This window comes from Physella acuta, unplaced genomic scaffold, assembly GCF_028476545.2.
Source record: "Physella acuta isolate Inbredline_101_S28 unplaced genomic scaffold, ASM2847654v3 ptg000781l, whole genome shotgun sequence".
Classification (NCBI taxonomy): domain Eukaryota; kingdom Metazoa; phylum Mollusca; class Gastropoda; family Physidae; genus Physella; species Physella acuta.
The window spans coordinates 478,795-497,268 of record NW_026732299.1 but is presented as its reverse complement, the minus strand read 5'-3'; the positions used below and the strand labels follow the sequence as shown (position 1 = coordinate 497,268).

General features: G+C 28.8%; 2 protein-coding genes across 5 annotated transcripts; one reads left to right on the top strand and one right to left on the bottom strand.

The window, feature by feature from the left end:
- Position 1: 1 nt before the first annotated feature.
- Positions 2-8,764, top strand: LOC131950818 (maternal embryonic leucine zipper kinase). Of its 2 annotated transcripts, none has more exons than XM_059313022.1 (16): positions 2-95; positions 1,332-1,421; positions 1,589-1,674; positions 2,127-2,243; positions 2,588-2,731; positions 2,835-2,903; positions 3,003-3,095; positions 3,376-3,474; positions 3,816-3,983; positions 4,180-4,263; positions 4,431-4,541; positions 4,672-5,494; positions 5,691-5,805; positions 5,998-6,169; positions 6,456-6,559; positions 6,879-8,764. In XM_059313022.1, exons 2-16 carry the CDS (start codon positions 1,364-1,366, stop codon positions 7,057-7,059), a joined length of 2,424 nt encoding a protein of 807 aa, XP_059169005.1. In that variant the 5' UTR covers positions 2-95; positions 1,332-1,363; the 3' UTR covers positions 7,060-8,764. The 2 variants fall into 2 exon arrangements, with proteins under 2 accessions (XP_059169005.1, XP_059169006.1); XM_059313023.1 differs by lacking the exon at positions 2-95 and adding an exon at positions 116-238.
- A 115-nt stretch (positions 8,765-8,879) lies between these two features.
- On the bottom strand, positions 8,880-16,688 carry LOC131950819 (DNA polymerase beta). Of its 3 annotated transcripts, none has more exons than XM_059313024.1 (14): positions 16,574-16,688; positions 15,321-15,394; positions 15,039-15,163; positions 14,562-14,636; positions 14,129-14,187; positions 13,945-13,994; positions 13,692-13,743; positions 13,323-13,377; positions 12,157-12,229; positions 11,820-11,890; positions 11,648-11,734; positions 10,697-10,761; positions 10,172-10,311; positions 8,880-9,803 (listed from the first exon to the last, which is right to left on the bottom strand). In XM_059313024.1, exons 2-14 carry the CDS (start codon positions 15,379-15,381, stop codon positions 9,709-9,711), a joined length of 1,008 nt encoding a protein of 335 aa, XP_059169007.1. In that variant the 5' UTR covers positions 15,382-15,394; positions 16,574-16,688; the 3' UTR covers positions 8,880-9,708. The 3 variants fall into 3 exon arrangements, with proteins under 3 accessions (XP_059169007.1, XP_059169009.1, XP_059169008.1); XM_059313026.1 differs by lacking the exon at positions 16,574-16,688 and adding an exon at positions 16,485-16,532; XM_059313025.1 differs by lacking the exon at positions 16,574-16,688 and adding an exon at positions 16,399-16,471.
- Between the last annotated feature and the right edge of the window lie 1,786 nt (positions 16,689-18,474).

Here is an 18,474-nt window from a genome sequence, read left to right as displayed (position 1 = left end):
CTGCGCGTATATTACTTTAAGGTAATAGATTTCTATTTGAAACTGATGTCTGGCGGATTTTCAAGATTTTAATCTGGCAACCTAAACTCAAAGAGGTAATTTCAAAACAACTTTGTTTTAATAATTTATTATTCGCATCATGATTAAAAGAATTCACAAGATGAACATTCAACATAGATCTAGATTTAGGTCTACTACTACTTTAATCTATTGAGTAATATTCAATAGAGCAATCAGGGTTAGGTCTATAAAGTCACAATAAAGTGAAATGTTAGGCCTATTTATTTTGTATTAAATGTATTTTCCTGCCTTCATTAAAAAAAAATTTAGTTATTATAAAAACAAGGTAATTAAAAAGTCTAGTGACAATTTTAGCGCAATTTCCTTATGTTATCTAAAAATAGCTCTGTCGTAGCGTAAATCAAGAGCAGGGTTAGTAAAACCATTGGTTAGTTATTAAAACGTTTTTTATTAATTTTTTCAGTATTTTACATGTTTTATTTACAATAGAGTTACATGACTAAAAATCATTGCGCGCCTACTGAACGTGATGGCGCAGCCATGGAACGCGATGGCGCAGCTATTGAACGTGATGACGCGTGTGGTTGGAAAAAATGCCTACTAATTCGGTCCAAATTTTAATTAATTCAAAATTTTTTTTTGTGACCGAACGAAAGGATATTTTTGAAAACTTTCTTCGGCAATATTGTTCTAAATTATAGCAGGAATCGATTGGTACATGTTTCAAAGTCGCTTAGTGGTCTGGTTGCCGAGATATGGGCCAAAAACTGCTTTTTTTCAAGGTTTTTTGGCTTTTCCGGGAAATCCGTGAAAGAAACCCGTAATTTTTATGGCCTATGTTCATCCTCGTAACTATCTTAACATAATTGCTTTTGGAACTAGTCATCGATATTGCTTCGTTGAGGAGGAGATACGACTTAAAGCTGCGGACACACATCCATCCATCCATCCATTCATTCATACATCCAGAAATGACGGGTTAATAAACGCAATTCTCCAGAATGGAAATTGCGCTAAAAATATAAATAAATCTAGATCTAGATCTAGTAAATTAATCTTCCTTTTCAGTTTCCCCGGCCTCATCTGCTTATCCTCAAATCTCAATAAGTAACACCCTTGGCCTTGAACTAAGTTGAACTAGTTCATCTGTCTTGTCTTCAAGGCCTAGATCAGACTAGATCTAGCTGGCAGCTTGTCAATAATTATAAAATGCACTGATTATTGATATTATTATTTGATAATTGATATGCTAACACTAACATTGAATGATTTCATTTTAAAATTTAATTCTGTTATTTTCATTTCAATAGGTCTTAGCTGGTTATCACAATTTTGGTTAAAGATGTCTTTGTTTCCAGAACTGAGAGGTCTATATCATTTACGGGAAACTATTGGATCAGGTAAAAAGGAAAAAGATGTGATGGTTTTGTTTTCGCTAGACAATATGTTACATGATATAAAAAAAATTATATTTTCACTTTAAAATTATGTAGGCCTATTTGTTAATTTTACCTCATGTGTTGTTACATGGACCTTCTTTAAAATGTAGATCTATTTCATCATTTAGGAGGCTTTGCAAAAGTAAAACTGGCTTACCATGCATTGACAGGGGAGAAGGTTGCAGTCAAAATAATGGATAAAAGAACACTAGGGGTAGGTTAAATCTCTTGTCGACAAAGGCAAGTTATTTTACATCCTTAAATTAATCCTTTTCTGAGATTTTGAAAGTTTTTCAGAGGAGAAAAACGTAGTTTTAAATGTACCTTTTTTTTGTTGTTAAAAAATGTTATAAAATAAGTCTTAGTCCTGACTATTAAGTTTAAATTTGATGTGATATTCAATTAATGGTGGTATCTGACTTTGGTCATGATGTGTAAGAATTTGACCAAAATGGCTATACAATGTTAATAGATGACCACATTTAAAAAATGCATTAAAATTTTTCTAGCTTAAGTGTGTCAGAAACATAAGTAATATAACATAAGTGTTTATCAATTCCTACTTAAAATCCAGTTTTCTACACTTCTAAAAATATATTTGATCACTTTTTATAACTTTCATTTCTTTACTTTAAAAAAAAAACATGATATTTTTGTTTTAAACAGGCAGAACTTCCTAGAGTGACCACAGAAATAGCTGCAATGAAAGAATTGTGTCATCAGCATATTTGTAAACTTTTTCAAGTAATTGAGACTGAAACTAGATTTTTTCTAGTACTTGAAGTGAGTATTTCATACGATCAGTTAAAAAGTGATACGAATATATATATATATACACATTTAAATATAGGCCTCTCTTTCTCTCTCTATATATATATTTATTTATTTATTTATTTATTTATTTATTTTTGTGTGTGTGTGTGTGCAACTTGACTTTTGTTTACAAGATACAAGAGTGTATATATGTATTTATATATATTTTATATATATTGACTTATTCACCATTTTACAAATTTTGATAGACAGATTATTTGTAATAGAGGGAACATGTGTATATATATTATATACATACATATATGTATTTTGATCCATGGATTTGCACTATATATATTATTATTTTCTGATAGTACTGCCCTGAGGGAGAACTTTTTGATTACATAGTTTCAAAGGATCGCTTGGATGAAGCAGAAGCTCGTGTATTTTTTCGACAAATTGTTGCTGCTGTGGCTTATATCCATGAAGCTGGTTTCGCTCACAGAGATCTAAAGCCTGTTAGTATAAATATAATATTTTAAAATTTTAGTCTAGTAACTGTCAGAGTGGTGTATTTGTCTAGATAAAGAATATTTGTAATAATTTTCTTCTTAATTTCAGGAAAATTTGTTGCTAGACGAAGATCAAAACATTAAACTGATTGATTTTGGCTTGTGTGCCAAACCTAAGGTAAGCTGTAAAAATAAAACAGTTTTGAATCAATGCTGTTCAGTGCTGTTTTTCTACCTTTTGAAGTTAAAATTTCCCATTGTTTTAATATTTTGACAGGGTGGAATGGATAGTTTGTTGGCAACTCTTTGTGGAAGTCCAGCTTATGCAGCACCAGAGCTTATCTCAGGAAGACAATATTTAGGTTCAGAGGTAAAAGTTATTTTTTGTGTGCTCATAATGAATTTTATTTTGCTTTGTGGGGGTATCTAGAATTAAATATGTAACCAAAATCTGCAAAGTTTTAAACTGCATTTACCACATAAATAAAAGGGATTCACAGTTTTTTTATATCACTATGGTCAAAGAGTGATCTCTCCCAGGTTTTCTTGTTTGTACTAGTTAGCATATTCTAACACTTAGAAAGTTATAACAAAATGTTTATTGTTATATTATTTGTTGCTTGTAAAAAAATACAAAAATTATGTTCTAGGTTGACCAATGGAGTATGGGTGTCCTGTTGTATGCTTTAATGTGTGGTTTTTTACCATTTGATGATGAGAATATATCACAGTTGTATAAAAAAATTAAGGCAAGTGAAGATTTATAAATCATACGCGAAGCAGTGTGGCTCAATAAAACAAATCTGCAGGATAGTGTATTAAAAAATGTATTAATTTAATCAATTTTTTTTCCACACATAATTACAATTTTCATCTCAATAACATGCTAATAAACTTTTCACCTTGATATGGGTGGTAATTTAAAAATATATATCCAAGTCACAGTATAAGGTTTTTTACATTTCATAAAAATTAATCTCTTAGATTAGTGTTTTAAAAATATATATAGATAAAAATAATTGTTTAATTTAAACAAACATTTTTGAAAGGCTCTTTTTTTTTTCACCTGAACTATTTTACAACTTTCCAGAGTGGGACATACACGACACCTGAGTGGCTTAGCATAGAAAGCAAAGAAATTATTTCCCAGTTGCTGCAAGTGGACCCTAAAAGACGAATTTCTATTCCTGCTTTATTAAAACACCCATGGCTTACTAAGAGCTTCAATGTACCAATAGAATGGCAAACAAAATATAAGGTAACTGTATGAAGAATCTATATCTCCCACGAAATAACTTATTGTAAAATGTTTTGTACATACTCTTGCTTTTCTTGGTCCCTCAATTAAAGAGCCTTTCTTTTTGGGGGTCTGCATGTTTAGCATGTATGACTTCTTACATTGTAATGAAAACTGTTTACAGCATTTAATTCATTCATGTAATTATTATTCATAGAAAGGTCTTGATGATGATTGTATTACTGAACTAGCTGTACATCATGGTAAGACAAGATCTCAGATGGAAGCAGAGATTTCTGAGGTATTTTAATTTTGCCTCTGTAGTTACATGGTCTTTCTATGGTAAAATCACTTAATGATTTGACTTTAGTTAACACTTTGTTTACATTGATGAATGCTTCCAACTTCTGAATAACAAAATAGTTTTGCATTGTTTTATTTATAATAACCTTTTTTGTGTGACTACAGTGGAAGTATGACTACCTTACAGCCACATACTTTCTTCTTCTTGAAAAAAAAATGAAAGGAAAACCTGTGAGATTGTTGTCTAAAGCAACATCAAGAACTGATAGATCCCGGGTAAGATATTTAGCAGTCAGTCATAACTACCTGAATTCATTCAACTTTGAGTGTGTAATAAATTTATTCCATCTTTAAATTACAAGTGAATAAGAACAGTAACTGATATTTTTTTCTTAATCCAAACAAGTCACGACATTACAGCTCTGAAGAAGATTTAGCTGGTGTTGACTTTAACAGTTCACCATATATATTGACACCCCAAAACAAAGATGGAAAAACAGCATGTCCTCAGACAGATAAAGCACGTGGACGTGTAAGAGAAAGACTAGATTTTAATAATCCTGTAGAGACTGCTCAGAGAAGAGCAGCCAACAAAGATGTGAATAAAATCAAGAGTGAGAAAAATGAAGTCAGTGGAGCCAAAGAAACCAAGCTAGAAAATAAAGCCTCTACACCACAGTCTGTCTATAAAGAAATAGCTTCACCTTGTTACAGCAATAAAGAAAACAGACCTTTGATGGAAAATGAAGCCAAATCAGAACCAGATAAAAGAAGTAAAGATGATAAAAATGAAAATGATAAAAACAGCCATCATAAAGAAAGAGTTGGAACAAAAGCTCATGTTTCAGAGCATAAGGGTACAAAAGGTGATGTGTACAACGTCAGAAATGCAGAACATTTATCAAAGCATCAAACCACTCCCAGAAAATCACCAATAAGACAGACTAATGTCTATAGAAAATCTAATTATTCTCAAACACCTGCTGTAGCAGTTAGGACACCTGGAAGAAGAGAAATGGCTTCAGAGAAAGAGAAGACGCAACCCAAACCAACAGTCCACAAGGAAAACCATTTTGTGAAACCATCCACACCTAAGCCTGGCAACAGTGATGAATTTGTTGTCCCACAGACACCAAGAAGCCGCGCAACCCCAGCTCGCACACCAAAGTTTACTGCTTATCCTTCTCCTCATGTTTCTAAACCTCAAGTCACATCTATGGATGATTCTTGTAAGTATCTATTGCTTATAAAAATGAGTTCATAAATCTTAAGTAATAAACAATATTTACCTTAAAATTTGTGAAGTATTATATTACATTAGTAATTTTAAATATGCTAAAACAATATAATTGCTGATTTAATTTTTTTGTAAAATAAATTTGAATTGTATTAATATTGTATTTTAATTTACCTTTTCAACTACAGATGTTCATGAGAAATCTGCTATAAATAACACATTCTCGCCATCCCGTTCTTATGATTCACAATTAAATAACTTGGGCGTAGAAGATAATCATTCACCAGTTAAAGACTCCTCCAAGTAATTGTTATTTTATTTTTTACCTTTTTCCAATAATTATTCTATTTAATATTTGTAGATTTAAATAATCTTATGAGAATTTGAGTAAATTTTATTGCAGATATTTAATACCTGTTGTGATAAATTGATAACAGTTTACTCATTCAAATGTATTTAGTGGTTGTTTTTATAAATAATGTATCTATTTATTAGGGCTGCATCTCGCTCTGTTGATGATGAACTATATAGGATGCACATGTCCGCCCCTGGCAGTGGACAGAAATCTGCTCGTAAGGGTGCTGTATTTGGAAGTATAGAACGCATGCTCAACATGTTGACTCCCAAAAAGAAAGGCTCTTTAATTGATGGACCAAGAAAAGCTCGAGTATGTACAACACATTTTACTATAAGTTATTTCGTGGGAGATATGCATTCTTCAAGTTTTAACTTTTGTCAGGAATGTGTGTTATATAAAAAAAATATTGTTGATATAGTGTGCGCAGCGTGTTAAATGTATTATTGGTAGAAATATATAAGCAGTTTGCAACTGGTTACTTTGTATAAGGCTTTCATTTTTAGAGTAATTTGGTTGGTTAGGAGTTGTTTGTTTTAAAACGACTTTAAAGCTTATCCTGTAATGTATTAGATCTGTTGGTTTCAATTTTGTTTAGGCTTTACACAATGTGTGTTTGACAAATGAACTGAGTCCAGACCATGTGCTGACTACTCTCAAGAATTCTCTACAGAAGAAATGTATTCCTTTTAAACAGAGCGAGTAAGTACATATTATTTTATTTGTAATTTTAATATTTAAGCGAAGTTTGTTTATTTGTAGTGTTTGACTAGTGGAGTATGTTGAAGAGCTTGATTTTATATTACATCTTAACAAACAACAGTGCTCTTTATTTCACTTCACTAATAAGGTCAAGTCATAAAATCAATGCACAAAGCTTAATATTGGTTTTTATAAGATGGTACTTGTTTTTGTTAGAAGTGTAGAATTTACCTTCATATTAATATTGATGAACTTTTACATATACATACAATTTTTTTAAATAAAATAATTTAATATCAACACTTATTAACACCTTCAGCTACTCACTTCGCTGCACTGTAATGGATGATTGGGGCCACACTAAGCTCGCTTTTGACCTGGAAGTCTGTGCATTACCTAAGAACTCCTTTTTGGGTGTACACCGGAAACGTGTGAAGGGTGATTTGTGGTATTACAAGAGGTTGTGTGAGGATATACTTCGCACTTCAGGATTTATTTAAAGATTGTTATTATAATATTTATTTCTATAAACTCTAAAAAAAAAAATGTGTGACTTTTAATAATAAATAATAAGTGAAAAATTAACTTAGAACTGCACATTTCTGAGGGAAAAAACTGCATGGTAAATTCTTATTTTTTTAATCATTTCTGTGTTATTTTAAGCTTTAGGCCAAGTTGTTTTAATTTTCAAAGTTTTTAATACTTTCTCCTTTTCTACAATTCAGGCAGCATACAAGTTTCCACTGAATTTTTTTTTAATCACAAACTTTGCTAGGTACAGGATGGTCAAATCAGTCCCAGGTTTACCCAATATTTTTCCTGTATTCAAATTTAGGAATATTTACATTAACTTTTTACATGTCAAATACTTTTCTTACGACATTTATAATGTGTAATATAATACTATCAAGAAATGATTGTCGAATAAAGGTGTGGGACCATGTGGTATAGCACTCAATAATTAACCCCCGTCTCAAGGGAAGTTCTCAGACTGGAGACTGTGGACATTTTAAGTTCACCCAGTTCTAATCATTGAGTTGGGGAAAGTAAAAGCCACAGGCTTAATACTGACCACTACTTCATCTGCCCCTGGACCTTTTTGTCTGAAAATGTACTTCACTTTTTACAGACACTATTAAAATAATTGGCACAATGTGTGCAACTAAATCATTTCAGAACTTTTTTATTGTTTCAGTGTGTTCAGAAAATATTAAAATAATTGTCCTATTTATAATATAATTATCTTAAATTGCAAAATACTTAACTTCCAGTTGTGTATTTTATCAACTAGAAAACTTCAAATAGGTCTTTATACATAGCAAAGGTTAGTAAACAGGGGTTGTGCAGAAATGACAACATTCATCACAGTGTTTTTTCAAAGTTTTAACTGAGTTCTCGCTTGCTGGCAAAACCAATTGGCACCTTGGGAGTAGTGGCCTCAAATCATATCCGTCTTGCAGTTACAAATACAATTTATTCATAACTTTTTCTCCTTTAAACATTGGAATAACACTGTTTAATATTGCTGTTTATGCATAGTAATTATGTGGTAAAATAGTTCATGCATGTAAAAAAGCAACAGTGAACTTACTTAATAATATTAATAGTTTGTATTTCATATAAAATGATGGAATGTTTAAATTAATGTATATTTGTGTAATGAATTGAACTGTAATATAACTTATAAGTAGTTAGTAGGAAAAAGTATGTATTATTAAAATTATGTACTAATATATCTATTGCATGCTTGTTTGTTTGTTTTTTGTAACCTAAAACAATCTTTTGTTGAAGCAACTATTCTCATAGATAATTATAAACTTTTTTAACATCTCAAATTATCAATAGTCAAGAAAACAGATGTCACATTATCTTTTGGACAATCAAGGAAAATATAATTTTTAAATGAAAGTTTTGAATAAAATAAATCTTGCATAAAAATTAGTAAGTAGTTTTTTATATATACAACTGTATTATGATTCCTAGCTCATTTAATGTACAGCACTCCTTGCTTTGCTAATGTTATTTCCTAAACTACTTTTTACTACGATTATGATACATTTTTCTGTTAAATATGCAAACTACTTTTCCTATAAAAGTGTTGTGACTCATTTTTACTGAAGTGTAGCTTTTTAAACATATTTTGTGCCTTAAAACTTTTTGTAATGCTACTGTTATTAAACATGTTAGTTAATAAAATGCGCTCCTAATCAATATAGTCTTGTTTTATTTATTAGCTCTTTTCTTTATAAATTATGATTTTTGTTTGTCAATTATCTGTCAGATTTGCTGTGTAAAAATTTTTTATCACACAAACCATTCATTAATATTTTTTTATTTAGTTTTACATCCATTACATAAAAAAACTTATGTAGAATAACTATTTTTAAAATGTTATAGTATACATTATTTATTAATTAAATACTTGTGTTAAAATACCCAAGAACGTGAATTGTATATAAAGTTACTCCTCACTTATCCATTTCCAAATACACAGGTCATGTAAAGTCCTTTTGGTGTACACATTTGTCATCAAAGATGTTGGACAACAGCCCCAAAAACCTTAAATACCACATCCAATTGCAATGATAAAAGGTGTAATTTGTGGCAAAAAATTAGAAATATATCTAGGTACATGATGTATTGTTTTTGATACAGCTTTGAAGCATAATGTGACATTATATATGTTATATAATTTTGGATATATTAGTTCAAGATCAAACTCAGCACCAGTTTTTCAACATAACTTTTTGAAGATAATTCATTCTTTAACATCACATGCATATGTAGAAAATGGGCTTATATACAAGCTGTATTTTAAAGTTTTCTGTTTCCTAAAATGCTGTATGACAAATACTTCATACTTTTTATGGCACATAAAAATATATATAATAAAAGATGGTATCAAAAAATCATAAATAAAGAGACCAATAAAAACATTGAGTAAAGTCATTCCACCATATATAGTGGCAAAAATTACTTAAATGTATCACACATTCAATACTTTGCTAAACAATGAAGGCCAGCCACATACATTTAAAAATAATACATGGTTATTATAAAATAAGAATGTTCTTGTATCACAGCATATTAAGATAATTGGATTAAATGAATTTGAATTCAGAATTTAGTGTCTGTAATTATGTGATTAATTAAGCCTTCCTGTCAACAGGGCTTCTGTATGGCATTCCTATATATTCAAAAATATCTTCTTCACAAGTAACAGGTAACGGTTCCCCTGGTACTCCTAAAAATGTACAGCATGTTAGTGATAGAATTTCTGAACACCTAGACTATAAGTTATTATATTTTAAAACTAATTTGTCATTCATATACAAAATAAGTCATCATGTGATACTTTATTATAAATTATCAGCAGTTAGGGTCACAACCTAATGTATCATTGTTCAGGCAAGCATGCTTGTTAATGTTTTCTAGTATAATTATTTATGTGGTTATCAAAGGGTCATTTAAATCACAGTACCATAATTTAATGTATTGTGATTATTATGAATGATATTTTGCTAAAGAGCACTTGATGTGAGCTACCAAAGTTGCTGATTAAAAATACTCTCTAAGAGTTTAAAAATAACTAAAATAAAATAAAAAGTTTACCTGTGCTGCCTAGTGGTCTGATTGAATATTCATTAATAGTAAAACCTTGTTCTAAAGCTTTACTTCTCATAATTTTATTGAAGACGTCTGAACCAGTAAAAGAGAGCAATGCACAGTAGTACTGGTCATGTGGAAGAAGCCTACACAAAATTTATTTCTTGATTAGTATAAAACTGAAATAAATATGATTGTTAATGACAAATGTGCAGCTCAATGATAACTATATCAGTAAAAAGGGGAGATAAATGTACAAAAATTGCTGGGTTTAAAAAAAAATTGAAGTTATTATGAATAATAAAAAAATGATTATAATGTAGATTTTTTTTTTTTTAATTTATTTCCACTTTTAAAGGCAAAAGTATATTTATTCAATCAAGACAGCACGTAATGTTAATGTGATGTTGCATTTACTAATTTCTAAGATATATCATGTTAATCTTCTTAAAAAGAAAGAATGAGCCAAAGTTTAGTATGTTTATTGTGTACTTAAAATTTCTTTAAAGCAATCTACAAATACAAACTAACCTAAAGTCTATTCTCCTGAAAGAAAATTCTTTTCCATCAGCTGAAGTGGGCAGTCTACAAACACCCTACAAAATAAAAAATATACTATTGCAACAAGTTTTAATTCCTTGCAACAAATTCATATCAAGCAAAATTTATTCCAGTTATTAATATTATTATTTTTATTCCTATTCCCAACACAGCTCAAGGCTTCTAAGTCCACTTCTGGAGTAGTCTTATCTGGTTCATTGATGTGATGTAACTATAGGCACATGCCTTGAGGTGATTTAACAGAATTAAACACTTTTAAACAGACTTTTCTCTTGGAAACTTTTGATTTAGCTCTTTTGAACTAGAGTGGTTTGATATTTCTGTGGGGTTGGTTGATATTTCTAAGCAGTTGGTTGATATTTTAAGTGGAATTTACTGAACTCTTAACTCTAAGAAACTGATTCAACTTTCTGGATTTGTTGAAAATCTTTGAGGTTATTGAATTAAGCCTTTTTCATAGCTGAATAATTTGAAAATGCTTGAGCAATTCAATGTAATCATGTTGATAGATCTGGTGATAGATCATCTTCCTGCTCCCATAATATTTCTTGAAGGCTTTTGTGTTCAGAGTTTACACATTTTTATTTCAACTTCAAGCACTTATTGCAACACTGTCCATCTTTAAGTAAGTTGAACACATCTCTCAATAATTGGAATCTGTTGAAAGGTTTGTCGACTTTAATAAAGTAACTGAGATGCCAATCCTATATGTATTTGTATTTATGTCTTTATTTCCAGTTTCTTGACTGAGAAAGCTTGAGCTAAATATTGAGAAATGATCGAGTCCCTAATTAATAACTGAGCAGGACTAATAATAATTAACACTTTCAATGCTGGTGTTACTACAGAAATGTAAAACAATCAAACTTTTACTAATTACTACATAACAATACACAGATTGCACAATTAATCATTTCTTACCAAAAATTTGGAATCTCCATGTGATAATGTGTCTGTGATAAATTTAATTTGTTGAAGTTTTTTTATAACATCGTGCAAGTAGACAGGCTGCAAAAAAATTATGTGGAAGCCAAGTTTATAATAAATTACTAAAATATTAATTTTTAAAAATTCTATATGCATACATGTGTACCTTATTTTTTGATGTTGTTGTGAAGTTAGGGTGTGTTAAAAGAAAATCTATATCACCACTACTTTCAGCACCTGAAAGAAACAAAATCCTAAATGAATAATACAACAATATAAAAACATGTTGAAGAACCTTTTTATTAAAATAGTTATAAAAGAACTATTTTAAAATAATGACAGGCTTATATCATGTAAACTCTATCCTAACTTTATAAAATCTCCTATTTCTTCCAAACATATCAAAACCCTAGGTGATCAACCAGATCAGTTTTCAAAAACTTAACTACAACTAGAACTATACTTTTAAGATGTATGAATGTGTAAGTCTCTTTAATGCTAACCTCTTCGAAAACTTCCACACACCTTGACTTTGTAATTGTTGTCCATTTTAAGTATTATATCTTTGACAAAATTCTGTTTGAAAATGATTAAATTAACATAAGTACCCTTTCAAACCTTACAGTACATGGGCAGGTGAAGTAGAGTTCATCTGTTTTAGTAACCTCTGCAAATCAAGGGATAGTATGGTTGGCACTATTCCCAGCCAACTTTACTTTACGGTAAAAGCTTTTGTAAATAACAAACAGATCTACTACAGTAGTGATGTTATACAGTAGCTAACACATGATGTTGGGTAAAAAAAAGATGTGCCTGAGCTGTAGTGTAAAAGATAGGCAAACGTTCAAAACACTTCCGTGACTTATTTCTCTTTTTTAAATAGTTAAATAGGGGTGCTCATAAGCTCCTTTTAATATATTTGTACTAAAAAAATTAAAAAGCAATTACTTCTCTTAATTATTATTTTTAAACAAATACATACTAAAGAATGACATAGCATAAAAAGGAAATATATTTAAAACAAATAATATAAATACGAAAAAACATAAAAATAAACATAACACAAGAAACCATTACACATACAAAGCTTCCACATTTTATATTCTTTTGACCGGCCAAAACTAGAGGGTAAGTGGTATTACAGCAAACATATAGAATAAACTAGTTTTAAATCTAAAAAAAAAAAATCCAAATTTGAAAAAAAAGACTTTTTTTTTTCTTCAAAATCCGATCAGGCAAGAAATGAGTATCCAATGTTTTTGTTCTGTGTTTGTATGTAAATATGTATGTGTATATATATATATATATATATATATATATATATATATATATATATATATATATATATATATATAATGGGGGGAGGGCCAGAAAATTTTTTTTGCGGGGTGGCCCTTTTTTTCTAGATCTGCCAATAACTGTCACTGATAATTGTTTAAGTTGATTTAAAATATCTTTGTATTTTTGATTTTTTTAAAAAGCTACATTGGTTCCAGCTTAGTTTCAGTTTGATGGGACATCATTTTTAAGACTAGGAAAACGTTGAAAAACCAGATCTTTATAAAATTTATGAATTTGTAGAAAACATTACAAATGTGTTAAAAAAATGCATTCGTTAACAATGTTTGGAAGATATGCATTCATTTTATGAAATTAATACTACTCTTACTTTTATTTGAATCATTTCATCCCTTGGTATTCGTAGCTGAAACTCTTCAAAATACCTGGTGTGATCAACAACAAGAGTTTAAAAATTTTAACTAAGAATGTTTAATTTCTTTTAAATTGTTTCTTACATTCTGTAGACAGTACAAATAATGGACATATTATTACTCTGCTGACAATAAATAAACTGTAAACAATCAAAAATATAATATATTTTTATAATCATATTGATTTCAATACTAGTATTTTTAAATTATTAGCAAACATTACTTTAATGTACCAAAGGTCTTTGCAAAAAAAACAAAAAAACAGGTTGAGATTTTACATCTACTTTGTGGACATAAAATTGATTTAAAAAATTATATCAACTTACTTGACTCCAATCTTTTGTTGATGATTCAGCTTATCTAAATTTTTTCTTAAATCTGTAGAAATTATACAACAAATTTGTTTAATTAACATTAGCTCACTGACTAATTCAAATTGTATATTAAATAGGTTTCTACCATGTTGTAAATATGCTCAATTAAATATTAACATACCATGTTATTACATTCCTATAATAGTAAATGTTGCTTAAAATTTTAAAAAATTGTGTTTATAAAGACTTATTATTTTTGCTTTACCTGCAACTGACTTAATACCTTCTTGGACAAAATCATATGCTGTTTTAGCCCTATAATATAATATGAAAAGTGTTAAGTGTACTTTAGTTACCAGTTTTAAAAATAATCAAGAAAATCATTTTATTTTTAGCTTCAAATTTAATTATAAAAAGAAAGTAAAAATGAAGTAAGATATTTGACTTACCCAATGCCTGTAACTTTAGTAAGTTCACTTATTGCCATGTTTGTTTCATCAACTCTAATCTAGAAAATCATCCAGATTATTTTTATCACTTAAAAAATACTTTCAATTGATATTACCTTAGGCCCTACCTATAAATTGAGTAAAATGTAAGGGGTTGTCCAATAATGACACCACCCGTTGGGGAGGAAAGGGGTCAGACCTTTTGTGCTGATGGGGAGGTTGAACAAATGTGATGTAACATTTGTACTCAGCAGACCTAGCCATATCACTATTTCTTTTTTTTAAAAGGGAAGCAACTCAGTATTTTGTAAAAAAAAATTAACCTAGTTTGGTGTGTAATATATCTTATGTTTTGTAAGAATACATGATCTTCAAGGGGTGGAAGAGGATGTGGGGGGGGGGGGGTAAAACCAGCAAAAAAATGCCACATTACCTTCTCAACTTTATCCACTTTTCCACATTTTATAAACTCATCAATTTTTTTGCTAATTTTTATTCCAATACCAGCCTGAGTAATAAAAAAAAATAAGTAAATTTGTTGTTTGGAGGAGCCTATCCATAAGCGCTAAATATTAAACTGAAATATAAAAACAGAACAACAAAAAATGAAAACGATGTTACAGAGTAGATTATGATTTTCAGTTTGCCACATATTAGGTAGATAGAACTTAGAATTAATAACTGGTTAAGAACCTTAATTTTCTAAATACAACTTTTTTTTTTTGGGGGGGGGGGGGGGAGGTTTCAAATAAATTAGATCTATAGTTTAAGTAAATATTTTAAAATGTAAGGATGTCTGATATAACATTGCTTTAAATATTTTTAAAAATAAAAAAAAATGTTTATTATTTAAATCTATTTATTGAGATATTTTTTTTCGAATCTTTTTAGCAAATCAATCATGACTCACTAGTTTTTTAGCTTCAGCTCCACTTTTTATCCTTACAGGATGCTTTGCAAGCACACTTGCTGCTTTACGATACACATTATATTTATGAATGGTTCTTGTCACATTTTTTTCATAATATGCCAGTTCTGTAATGAATGCATTAAAGAAACTATATAGATCTAGCTTGTAAATACATTTCGTGCAGCCAGATACATAAAATTATTATATACAAGAAGAGCATTTATTTCTATTGTGACTTATGTTAAATAAACTGCATCAGATATCAAAGCAATTATGTTTTACCCAATAGGAATTCACAAAAATCTGCATTAGGATTATCTGCTTCTCCTCTCCGCTTGCCCATTTTTCATAATTTTCTATTAGAAAGCAAAATAAAAACATAAAAAAAAAATAGGATGTTACTGCGTATTGTGAGAGACTTGAAGCAAGAACCCAAACCTCTTTCTAAAGTCTACCAATAACAATTATTATAATATATGCTGATAACATTTGGAATCATGCACTATTATTATCTAGAGTTATTAATTGTGAATGTATAATTCTATACTTAAAACAACTAATAACGTTTAAATTATTTAAATCTGTAAATTAATGAAAATGTGTTAAAATTAATTCTCTTATCATAAATAATAAATTCATAATAAGCTATTATAGTATAGTTAATACATTTTATCACACTCATTTTAGTTTAGACTCTATAGAATTAGAATAAAAATAAAATATCATTTAATATTCATTTGTTCTTGAAGAAAATTATTAGCTATTATTACAATTTGAACGTTTGGATTTTTTTTTTATTGGTAACCTTATATTATAAATGTATCTACAATAATCTACATTATTTAATATTATTTTACTAAAAATAAATAAATAGAAAATCACTAGGCTATATTATAAATTCTATTTTAAATTTTTGTTTTGTTTAAGTATTCATTAAATTTGCTTGTCCATGTATAAAATAAAATAATTGAATAACACGACACATAATTATCATCATTAATAATTTAACAATAGCACATTTTAATTTTCTTTTAAATTTATTTTCATTTATTTTCTATTTAGTAAAATCAATTTAGTTATATAACTTCATTTAATAATAAAATATTATTAATATTATATTAATAAATTAGATTCACTAAGATTCTAATACTTAATAATTAAGTTAATTAATAATTAATTGGGGGCCTGTGAAAAATAATTAATATAAAAAATTGTAAATACTTTAATTATTAATTGATCTAGCTAGACTCTCAGACTGTTAAAATTAAACAAGGTGAGAAAAAAAAAGATTGATTGAAAATCGAGAAGTGTTATTTTAATAAAAAAAAAAATAATTAAGAAAGCAAAAACTGAAAAACACCTAGATTCTAGATCTAAGTTCAGCTCTAAGTTTTAAGTTGTTTTTTTTTGTTTTTTTTTTTTTTTTTTTTTTTTAGTTTTGATTACTTTTTAGTTTAAAGTTTAAAACTCATAATTGTGTAATAATTTGAAAATAAAAGTATGTATTTCTAATAGATATTGCCTTATCAGCTTACTATGTTTTCTTTAGGGGTGAAAAATCAAATTTAGTCAGCTCTTAAAATATCGTTAGTAGATCTAATTATTTATATATTTTTCCTATCTTAGCTTTTCCCGTTGTTATGTGTAAACAGTTTTTAGGTCATACTAAAATACGAGAAGAGGTCCAAAAAAAAAATTAATTTATTTACAAAATTTAATTTTTTTTTCAAAAATCCAGATCCACTTTAGATAGACTTACAGTCCGTGTTTTTTTTCAAGTTTATGTTTAATTTTATAAAACAAAAGTATAATTATTAAACCTAATATTGTGTAAGTTATGTGTTGAGCTTCTTGCTTAAAAATATAAATTGTACAAAGAAATAGTAAAACAAATTACTAATTTTAGTTAAAGAATGTACATTATGTAGCATTAGTAATCAATATAAATGTTACCAACTTAAACTATAGTAATAAGAATAAGACTGTGGCTCTAAATCTGTAAATCATATACAAAAGGTATTGAAACAATAATTTTCATAATTTAACTTTAACAGTCAACAATATTCTAGTTTTAGCTTGTTTTACAAATCTATACTATTACTAGAAAAATAGAATAACATTTACCTTCTTCAACTTTCTTCTTTTATTCAGAAAAATTAGTTTTGTTTTATTTAAATGTTCCTTTAAGATAAATTACCATTACTACCCAAGTAGAGTATAACACAACCTCAAATGTACTGCAAATCTTTGCCATTGGTTGATCATCATACAATCCACTCTATGTACTAAAATACACAAGAACAACACATAATTTTTAGACTTAAAACAGATCATACTAACAGATCAAAACAGCACAGTTGTTGGACATTATGAAACCTGTACCTGTTGCGTGGCGCCAAAGAACACAGAACACATCCTGTAGGACTGTAGCATGTACAATCAGGTGCCCCAATACACCCCACTCAGAGAAAAACTAATTGGCATGCCCTCAAAATGGAGACCACCTTACTGTTCTTCAATGATGTTAAACTTGTTGTCGAACTTCTCTGATATAAATAATATTAAGAACGAGAAGAAGACTAAAATAGTTAAACTAGATACTTGTTATAATGATTGCTTTATTTTATCTTTAGTAAGGAAACAGCGTTTATTAGTATTAGCATATTGAAATACGAAACCCAAAAAATTTTAGTTTTTTACTCAATGATTTTTTAAAACTTTTTTTCCAGTTTATCATTAAATTAGAGAAGTTACCTGAACATATTTTACTTTCCTTGTTAATAGGTCATCCATAAAGTAATAAAGCACCTCTCATTTCTAGTATAGAAGGGAAGGGATGAGGCATTCACACATTACTAACCATTTGCTAAGTGGGGTGGATGTTTAAAAATATGAACTAGCATGAAGTTTGTATTTCTTAAATATAAAAATGATATAAAAAGTGCTAAAATTGAGTGTTGCTGAAAGTCATCACCCTGTGTTGGATGAGCATTTGAAGGGACTTGAATGTTTCTCAATATACTCTAACTATTAATGTTTAATCTACAATATTTAAATAGATCTACCTACTTTTAGCTAAAACTGTAAGAAAGTGGAATAAAATTACAGGGGAAAAGCTGCAACATGTGAGAGAGAACAATGAGTTAAAAAGTATTTGTTTATAAATATTGGTAAATTTTATCAATTTTAAAGGAAATAGATCTTGAAATTGTGAAAAATGTATTTTACTTTTAAAAAAAAATTAAATTGAGTGAATCTCTAAGTTTACTATTCAAAATGACATGGCTCACAACTCTGAGCAATAGCTTTCTTCCACATCCTGGTTTTCCATGCTGATCACCATGCAGATTTACACAGATCTCTTTCTGTGGCAATCTATATATATAATTCTCTTCTGGGAGACGCTAGAAAACAAGCTGTAAGCGCACTCCCTACC